This window comes from Portunus trituberculatus, chromosome 14, assembly GCF_017591435.1.
Source record: "Portunus trituberculatus isolate SZX2019 chromosome 14, ASM1759143v1, whole genome shotgun sequence".
Taxonomy (NCBI): Eukaryota; Metazoa; Arthropoda; class Malacostraca; order Decapoda; family Portunidae; genus Portunus; species Portunus trituberculatus.
This window is the reverse complement of record NC_059268.1, coordinates 19,642,619-19,657,938: the sequence shown is the minus strand read 5'-3', so window position 1 is coordinate 19,657,938 and position 15,320 is coordinate 19,642,619. Positions and strand designations below refer to the sequence as shown.

General features: G+C 40.2%; 1 protein-coding gene across 4 annotated transcripts in view; it reads right to left on the bottom strand.

Annotated features, from left to right (window-relative positions):
• Positions 1-9,627, bottom strand: part of LOC123503753 (BAI1-associated protein 3-like) — a 119,859-nt gene extending 110,232 nt beyond the window's left edge. For 3 of the 4 annotated variants that reach the window (XM_045253750.1, XM_045253752.1, XM_045253753.1), the window contains exon 1: positions 8,454-9,627. In XM_045253750.1, the coding sequence (XP_045109685.1) occupies positions 8,454-8,860 (407 nt within the window). In that variant the 5' untranslated portion in view covers positions 8,861-9,627. The remainder of the gene's footprint in view (positions 1-8,453) is intronic. The other variant, XM_045253751.1, reaches the window with a different exon arrangement.
• Between the last annotated feature and the right edge of the window lie 5,693 nt (positions 9,628-15,320).

Here is a 15,320-nt window from a genome sequence, read left to right as displayed (position 1 = left end):
ATGGGGAGGGAGGAAGGGAGGGAGGGAGGGAGAGGGAGGAGGAGATGGGTAAAAGAGGAGAGAGAGAGAGAGAGAGAGAGAGAGAGAGAGAGAGAGAGAGAGAGAGAGAGAGAGAGAGAGAGAGAGAGAGAGAGTGTCACAGAAAGACAAGATGTTAACAATATGACCATCTATACTGAGTGTGGATTAAAATGATAAAGAACAATTAAATTTTTCAAAGAAGAGGTACCAGAAGCCACAGAAACACAAAATTTGCTTAGAATAGATTATTTTTTCAGTATATCCTAAAGAATGCATTAATACATCAGGTGTCAGGTGTATTGCAATTAATCCTCCTTTGTTCTTGCTTGCGATTAGTGTAAGTGGCGCGTGAACCTCATTACTAACAACAATCGCTTCCCTAAAGAGCTCACCACTGACAGATGTGCCCTTAACCCCTTCAGTACCATGACGCATTTTCATATTCATTCTGGTTACTATTTAGTGATTTTATACAGCTTCAGAAACTCATGTGGGGATTAAAATAGTGAAGACTGTGCCCATTAATCCCCTGACCTCCATAGATCTCTCCTAATGTCAATAAAATGGTCTAATCGTACACAAATCTCAAGATAAAAATGTGTCCCAGTACTGAAGAGGTTAGCTCGAACCAATACGGAAATCAGAATAGTAACCTCACTCGCAAATTCATAATTCCAGAGGCACTTTCCCTCCTGCTGAATTCCAAGCCTGCACGTGAATGGCGAGGCAGGGCAGAAATTAAATTATGAGCCGAGAAGTCTGACGGAAAGAAATTTCTAACGAATAAAATGAAAGGTCAGATGTTGAGAAAAGACCTGTTGAAGTTTTTTTTTATATAAAGCCCAATAAGTTTCCTGGTATTCTGTCATCAGCACCATATTCATTCAGGCCATGGGATTTACATTCATCACGAGAAGCTAGTGGTGCAGGAATGAAAGACGACTTTCTTGGTGCAGTGGCCAGCGCGTTGGCTATCAATCTGTGAGTCTCTAATCGAATCCGGGATGGGGACAGTCGGCGCACAGTTCATCCAGCTATTCATCCTTCCTTTGTGTTGGTCGATATATGGATGCCTGGGGACACTGAGGAAGGTAAGCTGTGAAACCCGGATGTCACAGCGGCCGTGTCCCTGGTGAGGGATGTCATCCACCACAGGCTCAGAGGCTAATGAGGCAGAGGTGAGGCCATTACCAGCAATAGAGCATGCCTTCAACTTTATAAAAAGGAAAAAGTTGTACATGCACTAAGCATTCATGCATGTCATACTGTACTTGTGTATGCTGCAAATAGGGCTGCGGGGGAACACGGAAGGGAGAACAAAGATCTGTATGTTTTTTTTTTTTTTTTTTGTTGCCAGAACAGAAAGATAAATTCATCAACAGTCTGCTTTACAAGATTTTGTATCACACACCCTATTGCTGTCTCCATACTTCCACACATCACACCTTACACGGCTGTTGGTATATCGTGCAGACACAAATACTTGGACATCCTTGATTTCTTTTTTTCTTTCTTTTTTTTTCAAGGAAGGAATTAAATGTCACATTATTGTAGTGCTAAGCTAATAAACAAAATCAAGTTGCTGATATTCCAAATCACTGTACGTTGAACTTTCCAGCTGCAGGTTTTGTCTTTCTGATGATGCAAACCAATCAACAGTTTCAATCTGTTCCTCCAGTGACAAAAAAGAAAAAAAAGTTGTTGTGAAACGGAATTACGAGAGCTGATAACAGGCGATGATGTCACGTTTATTTGAAGTAGAGAAATGTTATCACCTGTAATCATTCAGATCCCTTTGATTATGTGAGATTTTGTAATATATCCTGATACATTCAAACAATGACTCTATAATCAAAACTGATGAATTACGTATATTTGAGCAGAGAGATTACTATTAGCTAGAGATTAGTGAAGATATTACTACACTTATCAGAAGTTAGTAAGCGAACAGCACATTTCTATTCACGAGATCAAGTAAGAAATAGGCAATTAATATTAATGAATGAGATGAGAAACATACATCAATCACCATAATACTCGCAACGTACTGTTTAACCCCTTCAGTACCATGACGCGTTTTCATATCCATTCTTCTTACTATTTGAAGATTTTATACAGCTTCAGAAACTTATGTTGGGACTGAAATAATGACGACTCTTGCCATTAATCTTCTGACCTCCATAGACCCTTCCTAATGTGAATAAAATCGTCTAATCACACCATAAACTCATGGTAAAAATGCATCACACTACTGAAGGGGTTAAGTATTGTAGAGCGTAGTGGTGGTAGTGAAGTAATGGACAGTGTAACAATACCATATTTTTACGAATCCCAGATAACGTACAGGTTTACAAGAAAAAGTACTCTAGCGCTGCAGAGATCAATTTGTGAATACCTGCAGGAGAAATTAACCCCTTCAGTACTGGGACGCATTTTTACCGTAAGTTTTGCCTATGACTAGACGATTTTATTTACATTATGAACGTCTATGGAGGTCAGAAGATTAATGGCCAGACTCTTCACTATCTTAATCCCCCTAAATTACCAAATAGTAACCACAATGAATGTGGAAATGCGTCATAGCACTCAAGAGATTAATGTTTCCTGTTTAATGGCAAGAGTTCTCCCTATTTTAATCCCCTACATGAGTTTCTAGAGCTGTATACAATCACCAAATAGTAACCACAATGAATATGGAAATGCGTCATGGCACTGAAGAGATTAATGTTTCCTGTTTACACACTGAGATACCAAGGTGTGAAAATCGATTCTACGATGCATTAACCTACAGGTAAAAATGTGTCCCAGTACTGAAGGAGTTAAAATAGTGAAAACTGTGATCATTAATCTTCTGACCTCCATAGACCCTTGCTAATGTCAATAAAATGGTCTATTCGTACACAAATGTCAAGGTAAAAATGTGTCCCAGTACTGAAGGGGTTAAAATAGTGAAAACTGTGGCCATTAATCTTCTGACCTCCATAAACCCTTCCTAATGTCAATAAAATGGTCTAATGGTACACAAATGTCAAGGTAAAAATGTGTCCCAGTACTGAAGGGGTTAAAATAGTGAAAACTGTGGCCATTAATCTTCTGACCTCCATAGACCCTTCCTAATGTCAATAAAATGGTCTAATGGTACACAAATGTCAAGGTAAAAATGTGTCTCAGTACTGAAGGGGTTAAAATAGTGAAAACTTTGGCCATTAATCTTCTGACCTCCATAGACCCTTCCTAATGTCAATAAAATGGTCTATTCGTACACAAATGTCAAGGTAAAAATGTGTCCCAGTACTGAAGGGGTTAAAATAGTGAAAACTGTGGCCATTAATCTTCTGACCTCCATAAACCCTTCCTAATGTCAATAAAATGGTCTAATGGTACACAAATGTCAAGGTAAAAATGTGTCCCAGTACTAAAGGGGTTAAAATAGTGAAAACTGTGGCCATTAATCTTCTGACCTCCATAGACCCTTCCTAATGTCAATAAAATGGTCTAATGGTACACAAATGTCAAGGTAAAAATGTGTCCCAGTACTGAAGGGGTTAAGACAGGGGAAAAAGTAAAGGCAAGGCAGCATGTAACAGTGGTGGCAGGGTTCACGGTTGAGGATTAACAAGCCTCTTGAGCCCAGCTGAGCCACGGCTTAACCCGCTGGCGAACGTGAGGCACCTTGGCCATCAGACGCCCGTCAAGACAGGCTCTCTCTCTCTCTCTCTCTCTCTCTCTCTCTCTCTCTCTCTCTCTCTCTCTCTCTCGTGTGTGTGTGTGTGTGTGTGTGTGTGTGTGTGTGTGTGTGTGTGTGTGTGTGTGTGTGTGTGTGTGTGTGTGTGTGTGTGTGTGTGTGTGTGTGTGTGTGTGTGTGTGTGTGTGACACACACACACACACACACACACACACACACACACACACACACACACACACACACACACACACACACACAATTTACTTCACTAGTGTAAAACAATCTTTTTTTTTTTTTTAGTCCAAACGTTATAACTATTGACAGAGTGTAAATAATCACATTTGTTTAATTCAGAGAACAAAATTACATCGTCAAATATCAACGTTGAAATAGTTTGCTTATGTGTATGTATGTATGTAAGCATGTATGTATGTATGTATGTATGTATGTATGTATGTATCAATAAACACACATACAGTGAGAATCGTATATAGACATTTGCTTCCTAACTTTGGCTGACGCTTTTCTTTCCTGCAGAGAACCAGCACCCAGGTGGGCCTTTTCTTTTTTTTCTTTTTTTTTTTATATATCCATTTCTTGCCCTTGGCTGACCCTCTACATAAAAAAAATTACATTATATTAGTGAGCATTACACTGATCTTAATCCCTTCACTACCATGACACGTTTTTATTCTGCTTACTATTTGGTGATTTAATACAGCATCAGACACTTATTTGGGGGTTACAATAGTGAAGACTGGCCATTAAGCCTGACCTCCATAGAATCATAACGCAAATAAAATCGTCAAATCGTACATAAAAACTCACGGTAAAAATGCGTCCCAGTACTGAAGGGGTTAATAACGTAAGCGCCTTTAAAATGTGATGCGAACTGTGTCACAATGAACAAATAGGAAAGATGCTGCCTGATCATGGGTCGTGCTGGTAATGTTGGTATGCGTGGCTTGACGTGATGCTGATACGACGATCCATTTCCCAGGTCAAGATATACGGCAGCCATCCCTAGTGTGCATCCCGACTGTTGCCACCGTAATCACCACACGTGTCAAATCATATCGCCCATTGTGTCAGAGTACAGACCTCTTGTTTTGTACAGATGCATTTGGGAGCTACTGTGCTTATATATGTAAAGAGAGAGAGAGAGAGAGAGAGAGAGAGAGAGAGAGAGAGAGAGAGAGAGAGAGAGAGAGAGAGAGAGCACTTTACTACCTAGCGTGACCCAGGAAAGCCGTCATGCGCTGTCTGGGCAAGTCCTTTAAAACATTTTACATTCCCGTCAAAGGCATGTCAGTGAACGACTAACTGGAAAATCTGAGTATTTATATATGATGTGAAGAAAAGAAGAGAAGTTATGCACCAAATTTTACACGAGAAAGACTGTTGGTAAGAGAACGTATCAGTGATAAAGTAATAAGTAACAAGTCAATAGCTGTAACAGTATAGCTAACTCTCAGAATAACTAAAGAGGCGACATTGGTTCTATATGATGGGAAGAAAAGAAGAAAAGTTATCCACCAAATTTTGGACGAGAAAGATTGTATCAGTAATAACTAAGTCAATAGTGTCAGCTGTAACAGTATGGCTAACTCTCAGAGTAACTAAGGAAGCGACACTGGTTCTATATGCATTGGGACTGGTTCTAAATGTATTACTGTCCCACACTTCAGATGACAAGCTCCAGATAGTTTACGATAGGAGGGCAAACTTTAGACAGCCACATCGAGGAATACATTATACTTCCCGAGTGTTCAGTATTTACATTGTCAAAGGGGAAGATTTATAGCTCACTCACAATAAAACTTGGAGTCGGAGAGGGCAATAAATGTGGCATATTGGATCTACATTTTCAACACATTTATGATAGAAATCATTAATGCATTCTCTCTCCCCTTACTAAATTTTCACCGTGTAAGAGAGACTGGTAAAGAGCTATTATAATTATACCTTAAAAATCAATGCACTTCTGTGAAAACTAATAAGTTAGGGTTAACAAAATTCACTTTTTTTTCACTGGCAAACCCTGAAGCTTTTACTTTATTTCCTGTTTCCACTTCCTGTGATTTCATCTTTCTATACATGAGGGGCCTCGACACATCTCGGAAGCTGAACTCGTCCTTCACACTGGTACAGTACTGCCGTTGATCCATTTTACAATTCCCAAAGAGAAGGCGGCGGCCAGCCCACCCCAAACGGGAGGTCGTGGTCCCGTGTCTCATTTCGTCACCAAAGGAACCATAATTGATCAATACGACCTGAGCTTGATGGATTGCCTGCCGCGAGGGTGCGTCATGCGGGCTACCCAATCCCTCTGTCTCTTCCAGTGCACAGCAAACAACACCTCAGATAAGTGCGTGAACCATGCGTATCAAGGGTCCCTATGTAAAGATGAAACAGACGGAAGTGATAATCAAAAAGTTCTTTAATACACCCATAATATATATATATATATATATATATATATATATATATATATATATATATATATATATATATATATATATATATATATATATATATATATATATATATATATATAGTATCAAGCTTTATGGTTGAACTCCCTGCACGAGAGACTGGCATGCGAACAGCAGGAAGCATTTCTATATACGATGTTCCTGCACCGCTGTGCCGCTGCTAAGTGCTTCCCCGCACTTCTTATTGCCAATACACTGTCCAGTTCCCGCTAATAACGCTGCTTATGCCTACAAGCGACATGAACTATTGTCGCTGAAACAATGTCCTTGGAAAAGCTCAAGAGCCTGTGGTGGCCTCCGGCTGCCACGTGTTGCACAGTGCACGAGAATTCCCTTGAACAAAGTGCCTTCTCATATCAGAAACTTCTTGATATTTCCGTCGAACCTTGAAATGTCGATCTCTTCATTTGGAGGTCCTTCAGCAGTCAAGATTGCGCATTCTTGGTTATCAAATTTTATTTACGGCTGTCAACAATTCATATTGGCAAACAGAAATGCTGATATTGGGAGGAAAAAAAAAATCCGAATCCGTATTAACTGTGAGAGTATCAAGAAAAGTTGAGTGTCATCAAATCCTGAGACTGCCTTCTGTTTCCCTCCAAGACGCTGCGAGTTCTGTTGTCTATACACCCCTTGACAAGTTCAGTAGCGACTCCATGGTCACACTTTCCCGCCACAATGCTTTGGCCACTGTGGAGTTCCTTTCAGTTTATAACGAGTAGTGTGTAGTTTACCAGTCTGACGTCACTCACGGACCCTCAAGTCTACCCTTACCTTCCTCAATAAAACGCGAGGCGAGCCAGTGATGTTTCAGCAACACAGCCCCATTCCTCGCTCCCCACACGCCAGGCCTCCCTCCATAACGTGTCCCGCATTCACCGCATCACCCCACCATCGCGTCACAAACACTAAGAAAAATTACACACGATCTTTTACCTGCCGCGTACGCATCAATTTGCCCACCACGTATGCATCAAGAGCCACCGCGAGTATACGTCTAAACTCTAAAGATATGCACACAGAGAGGCAGTCGCCTTATCTCTTCACCATTCACCACTGCCTCTATTGTGGATCCCTACAAAAATCACTTTTACCTATAAAATATCTACGCTTATAAAACTGAAAAAAATGTTGTACAAAATCAAGTATGTTCTGTACATCCATCAAAGCAAAATATAAAATACGCATGGTTATATATTTTTCTATTTATTTATTTTTTACACTGTCACAATGTAGTTTTTATATATCACCATAGAATCCACACGCGCGCGCGCGTGTGTGTGTGTGTGTGTGTGTGTGTGTGTGTGTGTGTGTGTGTGTGTGTGTGTGTGTATATATATATATATATATATATATATATATATATATATATATATATATATATATATATATATATATATATATATATATATATATATATATGAAAAAGGTTCGTGTGGTGTGTCGTGTGTTTCGGAAAATAAATTGGTGTCTGTCTCAGCTGTTCTACTCCTATTTCTTTTCGGGAACGGAATTATGAGCAGGATGTTTTTCTATACATTTTTTCCCTTCGACAGGTTTCCCAGACCCAGAAAAAATAATAAACGTACGATTCGTTTGCTTTTTTGGTCAAGGAAAAGACAACTATGTAAAAATAACCAAAAGAGAGCCAGTGACTCAAGACACAAGGGGATGAGGACAAAGCTTTATCTCTGCTAGCCAATGTTTAATATATACCCATAAAACTGTGTAAGTTCCGTTCAGACATGAAATTTCAACATGACAACAGGTTTCTCTAAACACGCTACTGTATTTTCCTTCACGTACTTCCGGTTTGCAATCCTTTTGAGTCGTGAGCGCATAATAACAATGGATTCTTACCAGACATACTCTAAATTTCTCAAATTTGCTATTATGAACATCTTCAGGTAATCCCGAGGTGTCTGAACACACAAGAGACAGCGTGTGGTTAAGGTGTTAACGCCCCGTCACGAGCCACAGCAGTGTGATGTGCACTCTCGTCTGGGGTCAAGGGGGTCAGAAAGAGACGTGATCAATGAGAGAGAGAGAGAGAGAGAGAGAGAGAGAGAGAGAGAGAGAGAGAGAGAGAGAGAGAGAGAGAGAGAGTGTGTGTGTGTGTGTGTGTGTGTGTGTGTGTGTGTGTGTGTGTGTGTGTGTGTGTGTGTGTGTGTGTGTGTGTGTGTGTGTGTGTGTGTGTGTGTGTGTGTGTGTCTGAAGAGGGCGAAGAGGAAGGGTTTAATGGGACACCTACCAGGTCTGGCTGGGATCGTATTCAGGCCAAAAGGTGTACCGGTCACCACACTGCAGCACAGGGAGGGGCCGCCTCTCTCGCTCCTTCTTGGGCCTTGGCTGCTGCACCATGGGTGGTGGCGGATGCATCATGTGGTTCATGAAACTCTTGCAGCGTCCCTGGGGACGCGGAGATGCCCCACCAACAGCCCCTGGTGTTGGCACTAACTTGGGGCCAAGCCGCGGGTTGGGTGATCCTCCAGGGCGATGATGGTGCGACTGGTGCTGAGGAGCCGTGGTTGTGGTGACTTCCGATCCGCCGGTACTATTTTCACGTCCGAAAGGAAATCTTTTCGGTGACAGCGAAAGATTCGTGACGCTGCTGGTCACCCCCGCCACCACCTGCTGCAGTGAATTTAGAAAACTCATCGTGGTATTAATTTATCTTCGTTATGCCTTCAACCCGTCTCGGGAACGGACTTCGCTGGGCCCTGCACGAGGCTCTGCCCGTTGAGTTCAGCAGAACTTCATATCTTCCAGTAGCCGTGACGTTTTAATAGTACTGTATGTGTGCTGGAAATACACTAAACCTAGCATCTGATAACCCAACTTTTTCTACGTTTTATTTCTCAACTCATTGATCTATTTATTCTATGTACGCATATATCTAACTTGTAACATATACCACCCCTTTTATGAAGTCGTTACCTCAAGAACAGGCCCCTCAGAACTCCTTCAGTATTGATAACTACCGTAACACTCTTGGCTGGGCAAGCAATAACCCAACACTACATGTGACTGGAGCGGCACCACAGTGCTGCGCCTCACATGACCTCCACCTGTTGTTTCTCGCGCGTGGTCCAGAGGACTGCCTCACACCTCCACCACCGCCTGCATCACCACACTGTCAATACCCAGACAAAACTGAGGGGCCACTGGTGCGCGAGGAATGATGCTGCTGGGATGGGACTCGAGCGCGGTGCTCTGCTGGAGCTCGCGTAATGCTGTCCTCGTGACGGCCCGAGCAGCACTGACGGGCGCTACCACCACCACCTCACCTGTGTGCTCAGAGCCTCTGCCACACACATACGCAAGCGTAGCCTTGTTATTGCCAACCCAGATTCACATTCTAATCGTGAAATACGATGCTCTTAATTATACAACAAACACTCAACACATGAAAAGAGTGCTTTTTGTACGTCTTTGACTACTCGTTCTCAAAATTGTTACTTAAAGAAAAGAAAGCATCAAAGTACAAACTTTGTCTTGCATCATCGCTCATATCTCTGAATGTATGAAACACCAAAGAGACTTGTTAGTAATCATTTACATGCTGAGGTTAGCATGAATGAAAGCGATGAGTGGTGCATACCTGTAGGAGACCCCTTGTTAGGAACAATGCAATGAGGCGCGGGACGCTGGAGGAGACTAAAAAATATAAAAGCTCTGAAAAGTATGTCAAGAGGCTCAAATTGGAATCTTTTCAAGTAAATGGAACATCAAAACACAATATCTATAAGCAGCGTTAGCTCGTTATCTATATGTAAATAAACACGTGTTTCAGAACTCCACGTTTTGACAGAACCATGTATACGTACTTCGGCATTCATTTGTTTATCATATTATACCCGATACAAAATATTAATGAATAAATGAATAAGGCAAATAAAAGTTTTTTTTTTCTTTTTCTTTTTTTTTTTTTTTTACAAAATAAAAAACACCAAATAAAAGTTTAAAATTACATTCGCACTTGTAAACATTGCTAACGAAATTGACAGCAGAAGGGATTAGCAATCCTAACACCAAGTATGACACAGTGTATATGCGACGGTATTTCATTGCAAACAAATCTCTACTCACACGACAATATCCGCGTAGCAGTTTTTCAGAAAGTACACTAGCTATCTTATAATGAGTATCAACCATATCAATAAATACAATACGTCATTGGTGGCGATTTGGTGACAATCATTACTACGTTGCCTGACAAACTAATTATGTTTAAGTGGTCTTCTAAAATGAGGAAGACGTTTCAATCACGGCATTGACGTACGAGGAGTTCACGTCAATCGTGACGCCATAGTGATCACGATGCTCTTCCCTACAAATATATCTCAATAAGCGCGGGAAAGTTTCTCATGGTGACATTTTTTTTTTTTTACTTTTTCACTTACTTAAAGAGGATTGGAAGATTTTCTTAAATTAATGAAAAAAAATATTCATATAAAAACAGAGTTGAGATTAATCGAAAATTAAAATGAAAAGCAGTAGCCTCGATCTTCCTCAGGACGTCTCTCTCTCTCTCTCTCTCTCTCTCTCTCTCTCTCTCTCTCTCTCTCTCTCTCGTGAACCCCAACCTTTTCTATAAGCCGCTTCTCCCTCTTCAAAGCTGCACCATCCTCTTCTGGAGGATAACTCCCTCTTCCCGAAGGCACCATTCTCTGCCCTGCCCCAGGAAGCCTTTCCTTCCCTCATTGGTGCCCTTCATCCTATACACCTCATACTTCCCTAAAGGTCTCCCATTTCCTATTAAGGGCACATTCTCACTGTTCCAAGTGATCGCCTCTACCTTAGAATGCGCTCTCTCTCTCTCTCTCTCTCTCTCTCTCTCTCTCTCTCTCTCTCTCTCTCTCTCTCTCTCTCTCTCTAGTGTCAGTGTTACATTCTTCCCGAAGACATCAATTTTTATTATTGTTTTCCCCTTGAGGACACCTATAAGGAACCTCTCTCTCTATTCTAGCACGCCTCTCTTCCTGAACGTTAGTTACCCCATCCCACGATGCGCTACTTAGCGAGGTTACAACCATTCTGCTTCTCTTTTCGAGACTGCCATCTTCTCTCTTTTGCCGAGGACGTTTCCTTCTTTTTTTTATCTTATTTTTTGTGCGCTTCCTTCTTCATCAAGGCAATTTCATCTTCCTCTGAGGCGCCGCACTCTTTCCCCAAGAAACTTTTCTATTCTGGAGCACTGCATCCTTCCCTCGTGCACACCATCATGTTTCCAAGGACGCCGTTCTAAAAGCACCACCTTTCCTCGAGTCAAAGGTAGAGGCATGACAGTCAACCTCGATTATACGCTTAGAAGATATTCGTAAAATTTTGGTCACTAAGATATCTTATATATCAAGCTTCCTGTTAGAGATCCCATTGGCCACTCCATCTTATGGCTAACCCCCTTTAAGATTGAGCACCTCGCCCCCACGTCAGGGGTGAAGAAAAATCAGTCGAAGGAGGCGTGTGTTTATGGGGGAGGAGGAAAAACTGTTAGTCTACAGATTAGCATTATGATGCCCAGCAAGATTACAGAAAAGTAGTATTATGATGCCAAGGAAATTACAGATAAGTATTTTGGTGCCTGGGAAGAGAGGCCGGATTTTTTTTTTTTTTTTTTCTCTCTAGAACACAAAGCGTTTCCCTCCCCCCTCTCTCTCTCTCTCTCTCTCTCTCTCTCTCTCTCTCTCTCTCTCTCTCTCTCTCTCTCTCTCTCATATTATATCATATTACTAACACATTAAATTCTGAGCTGAATAAAGTACCTAACTGGATTAAAAGCAATAAATTACCTCTGAATATATCCAAAACTTACTTTATTTTATCTTCCCTTTCAATGACAACCACAAGGGATTAATGTTCGTATTAACAATCTTCTGTTAAAATAAGTAGAAAGTTGTAGGTTCCAAGGCATTAATACTGATGTTAAGTTTAAATGGAAACTTCCCATCACTGAAGCTACAACCAAACTTACCAAATTGTTAGGTATATTATATAAAATATGTAACTCCACAACTGACTGAGACAAATCTGTGAATTCTTAGCCTCTTCTCACTAACTGTATTGCTCATCTATATGGGGTGATGCCTCAAGTTCCTTAATCAATGGTCTTTTCATTAAACAAAAATACTATTATGTATCATGTCTAACGGCCACCACTATGCCCACTCTGGCGCTGTGTTTAAGGATTTTAAGCTGTTAAAATCACAGCATATTATATCCCACCAAACAAATCCTTCTGTATCTATAGTACTGCACTTGTATCAGATTGATTGTGGATTTCATCTCTTAAATAATAACAAAAACACCTGTAGACTAAATGATTTAATACTTCCCTTATGCCAAACAACCCACAAACAAATATTCATCGCATGTCGAGGAGCCAAACTGTGGAATCAACAACCGACTAACATAAAACACAGTGACTCTTATAAAGAATTCAAGAGCAAATTCAATCAAATGGTCCTTCAATGATAGCTATGTTATTTCTTTCTTTTTATCTCCATTTGTTTGTTGTATTTATATTTAAATAAGTATGACCTCTACAAACATGAGTGCATATTGTATGCAATGTGTGTCTAGTGTGTGCATGTGTTAACTAATGTATATATGTGTGTGTGTATGTGTGTATATCTAAGCACACACACACACACACACACACACACACACACACACACACACACACACACACACACACACTCGGCTATCGCGCCCAATTGGGGCCGAAATAGCCGCGCCATAGCCGAAAACGCGATAGCCGAATTAATCTTGGCGGGAAGGCGGTTTTGGCCTCAGATATTCCATGACGTCATGGCTGGGCGCGCGATAGCGGGCATCTGAGGTCGCGATAATGAAATTTTAGCAGTTTTTCATGGGTGCGTGATAGCAATAAACCGCGATAGCCGAAGTCGCGATAGCCGAGGGTTGACTGTATATATATATATATATATATATATATATATATATATATATATATATATATATATATATATATATATATATATATATGAAAGTATGTGTCTATATGCATATGTATGTATATATGATTATGTGTATGTATATGTATGTATATTATATGTTTATGTGTACATATATGTGTGTATATGTGTAAACGTTTATGCATATGTGTGTGTGTGTGTGTGTGTGTGTGTGTGTGTGTGTGTGTGTGTGTGTGTGTGTGTGTGTGTGTGTGTGTGTGTGTGTGTGTGTGTGTGTGTGTACATATATGTGATATGTTCATGCTGATTTTTTTTTTGGATAACTATTGCCTCCATATCAGAGATCTATTTCTGTGCGATGAGTGCATCACAGAGGTAATAGTGTCTGGTATTGAGATGTACTCTCCTAACTTTCTCTCAACCTAAACCTTCCAAAATCTTCTTTTAACACAGCTCTCATAAGAAACTTAACCTTCCATCATCTGAATGTTATGCACTTTATATTCCTCCACGGAATCATGCCAAGTCTGTTCCCCAACTAGTCAAAAGCTTCCTCATTAATGGAAAGTATCAAAACATTCCAAGATTAAACTCCTCATGACTTCTGTCACTTAGCTAACCAAAAACATCAATAACTTTAATTCTTGAATTTTCCCTACTTTATTTCAACCTTATGGCATCACTGCCATCTCATCTATTTCTAAAACTTAGGTCTTTGCTCAAGTTTTTGCTAATGACTCCATCTTCGATGATTTATGACTTATTCCTCCCTCTCCTCTGCCCTCTGAGTATACCATACTACCCATGAAGATCTTTCGGTGGTCTAAACTCTCAGAAGGCTTAAAGACCTGATGGGGTCCCTCCTATTGTCATATATAAAACTATGCCTCCATGTTTGTAGCTTGCTAGTCAAACTCTCCCAACTATTTCTATCAATATCTGCTTTTCCTTCCTGCTGGAAATGTCTACATTTAGCCTGCTCCTAAAAAGAATGACTTTTCTAATCTTTCAAACTACTCTCCTGTTTTTCTTAATTACATGTGTCTCTCATCTTTTTTTATCTATTCTCAATAAGATATTTTTTTAATATTTATCTGCTAACAGTATCCATGGGAAGTGGATACTTCAGGACAGTTGTTATATACTAAATACTCATAACTACGCTCTCTAGGTTTTCAAATTTATTTCTTATCTCTTGTAATATAGCTACTGAATTTGAACCATTTTTCCACTGATTTCTACAAAAAAATTATTGATTGGCAAATTCCAAAAAAAATTGAGTACCGATTAACTTACTTGTCTTGCACGATTACTAAACTGGCCAAAACTGTATGAACTGAGCAATATCAGACACTAGAAGTAAATCAAGTCAGGCATATGGAATAAGTTCTATGTGTTATAAATATAAAGGGAAAGAATGTTCCATAAAGCCTGTGGTAGTACATCAAATGTCTCAAAAAAAAAGCTTACATGAGGCTAAGTAAAGAAATACCACAATAAAAAATTTAAAAAAAACAAGATCTACAACATTATAACAAATGATAACATTTTTCCAAAGCTGCCTTAGTATGGCCTGCTCCACCTTAAAACCCCGTTTTCCCACCAGTTCCCACAAACTTGCTTATCCTGAAGAGGGGTGCCACTAGAATACATAAGGAATCACTATTGCTAAAATTTACTTAATTGATACTTGATACACCAATGGCATTATACTAGAGATAATTATGTGATTCATTTGAGCATCTTTACCCTCCGTAGTAGGCAAAGGTGGGGCACAGTAGAGCACAGGACACTATGGGACAGTAGGTATTCAAATAAAAAGACACACATAGTCATAAGTGTTTTTGCCCCCACTGAGTTCCACCTTCTCCTACATGCAAATTTACCCCAACATATCTTCTGTATAAAAAAAAAGTATAATAACAGCGAATTTCCACATTATGGATATAGTCTAGCAACCACTACGGAGAAAACACTTAAATACGGTATTTTGAAATACACACCAGTACAGCAGCGTTGGGGGTCACAGCTACCGGTGGAAGTCTGCCACTAATCACCACTTCCTCATAAAATGTGATGTATTCGTGAGTTTTCAGTACTTAGAATGTCTTTTAATGGCACGATGATCACTGGATATGCATACAGTCGTGCCAGGAGCCCAGAAGTGAGTGATGACTGGT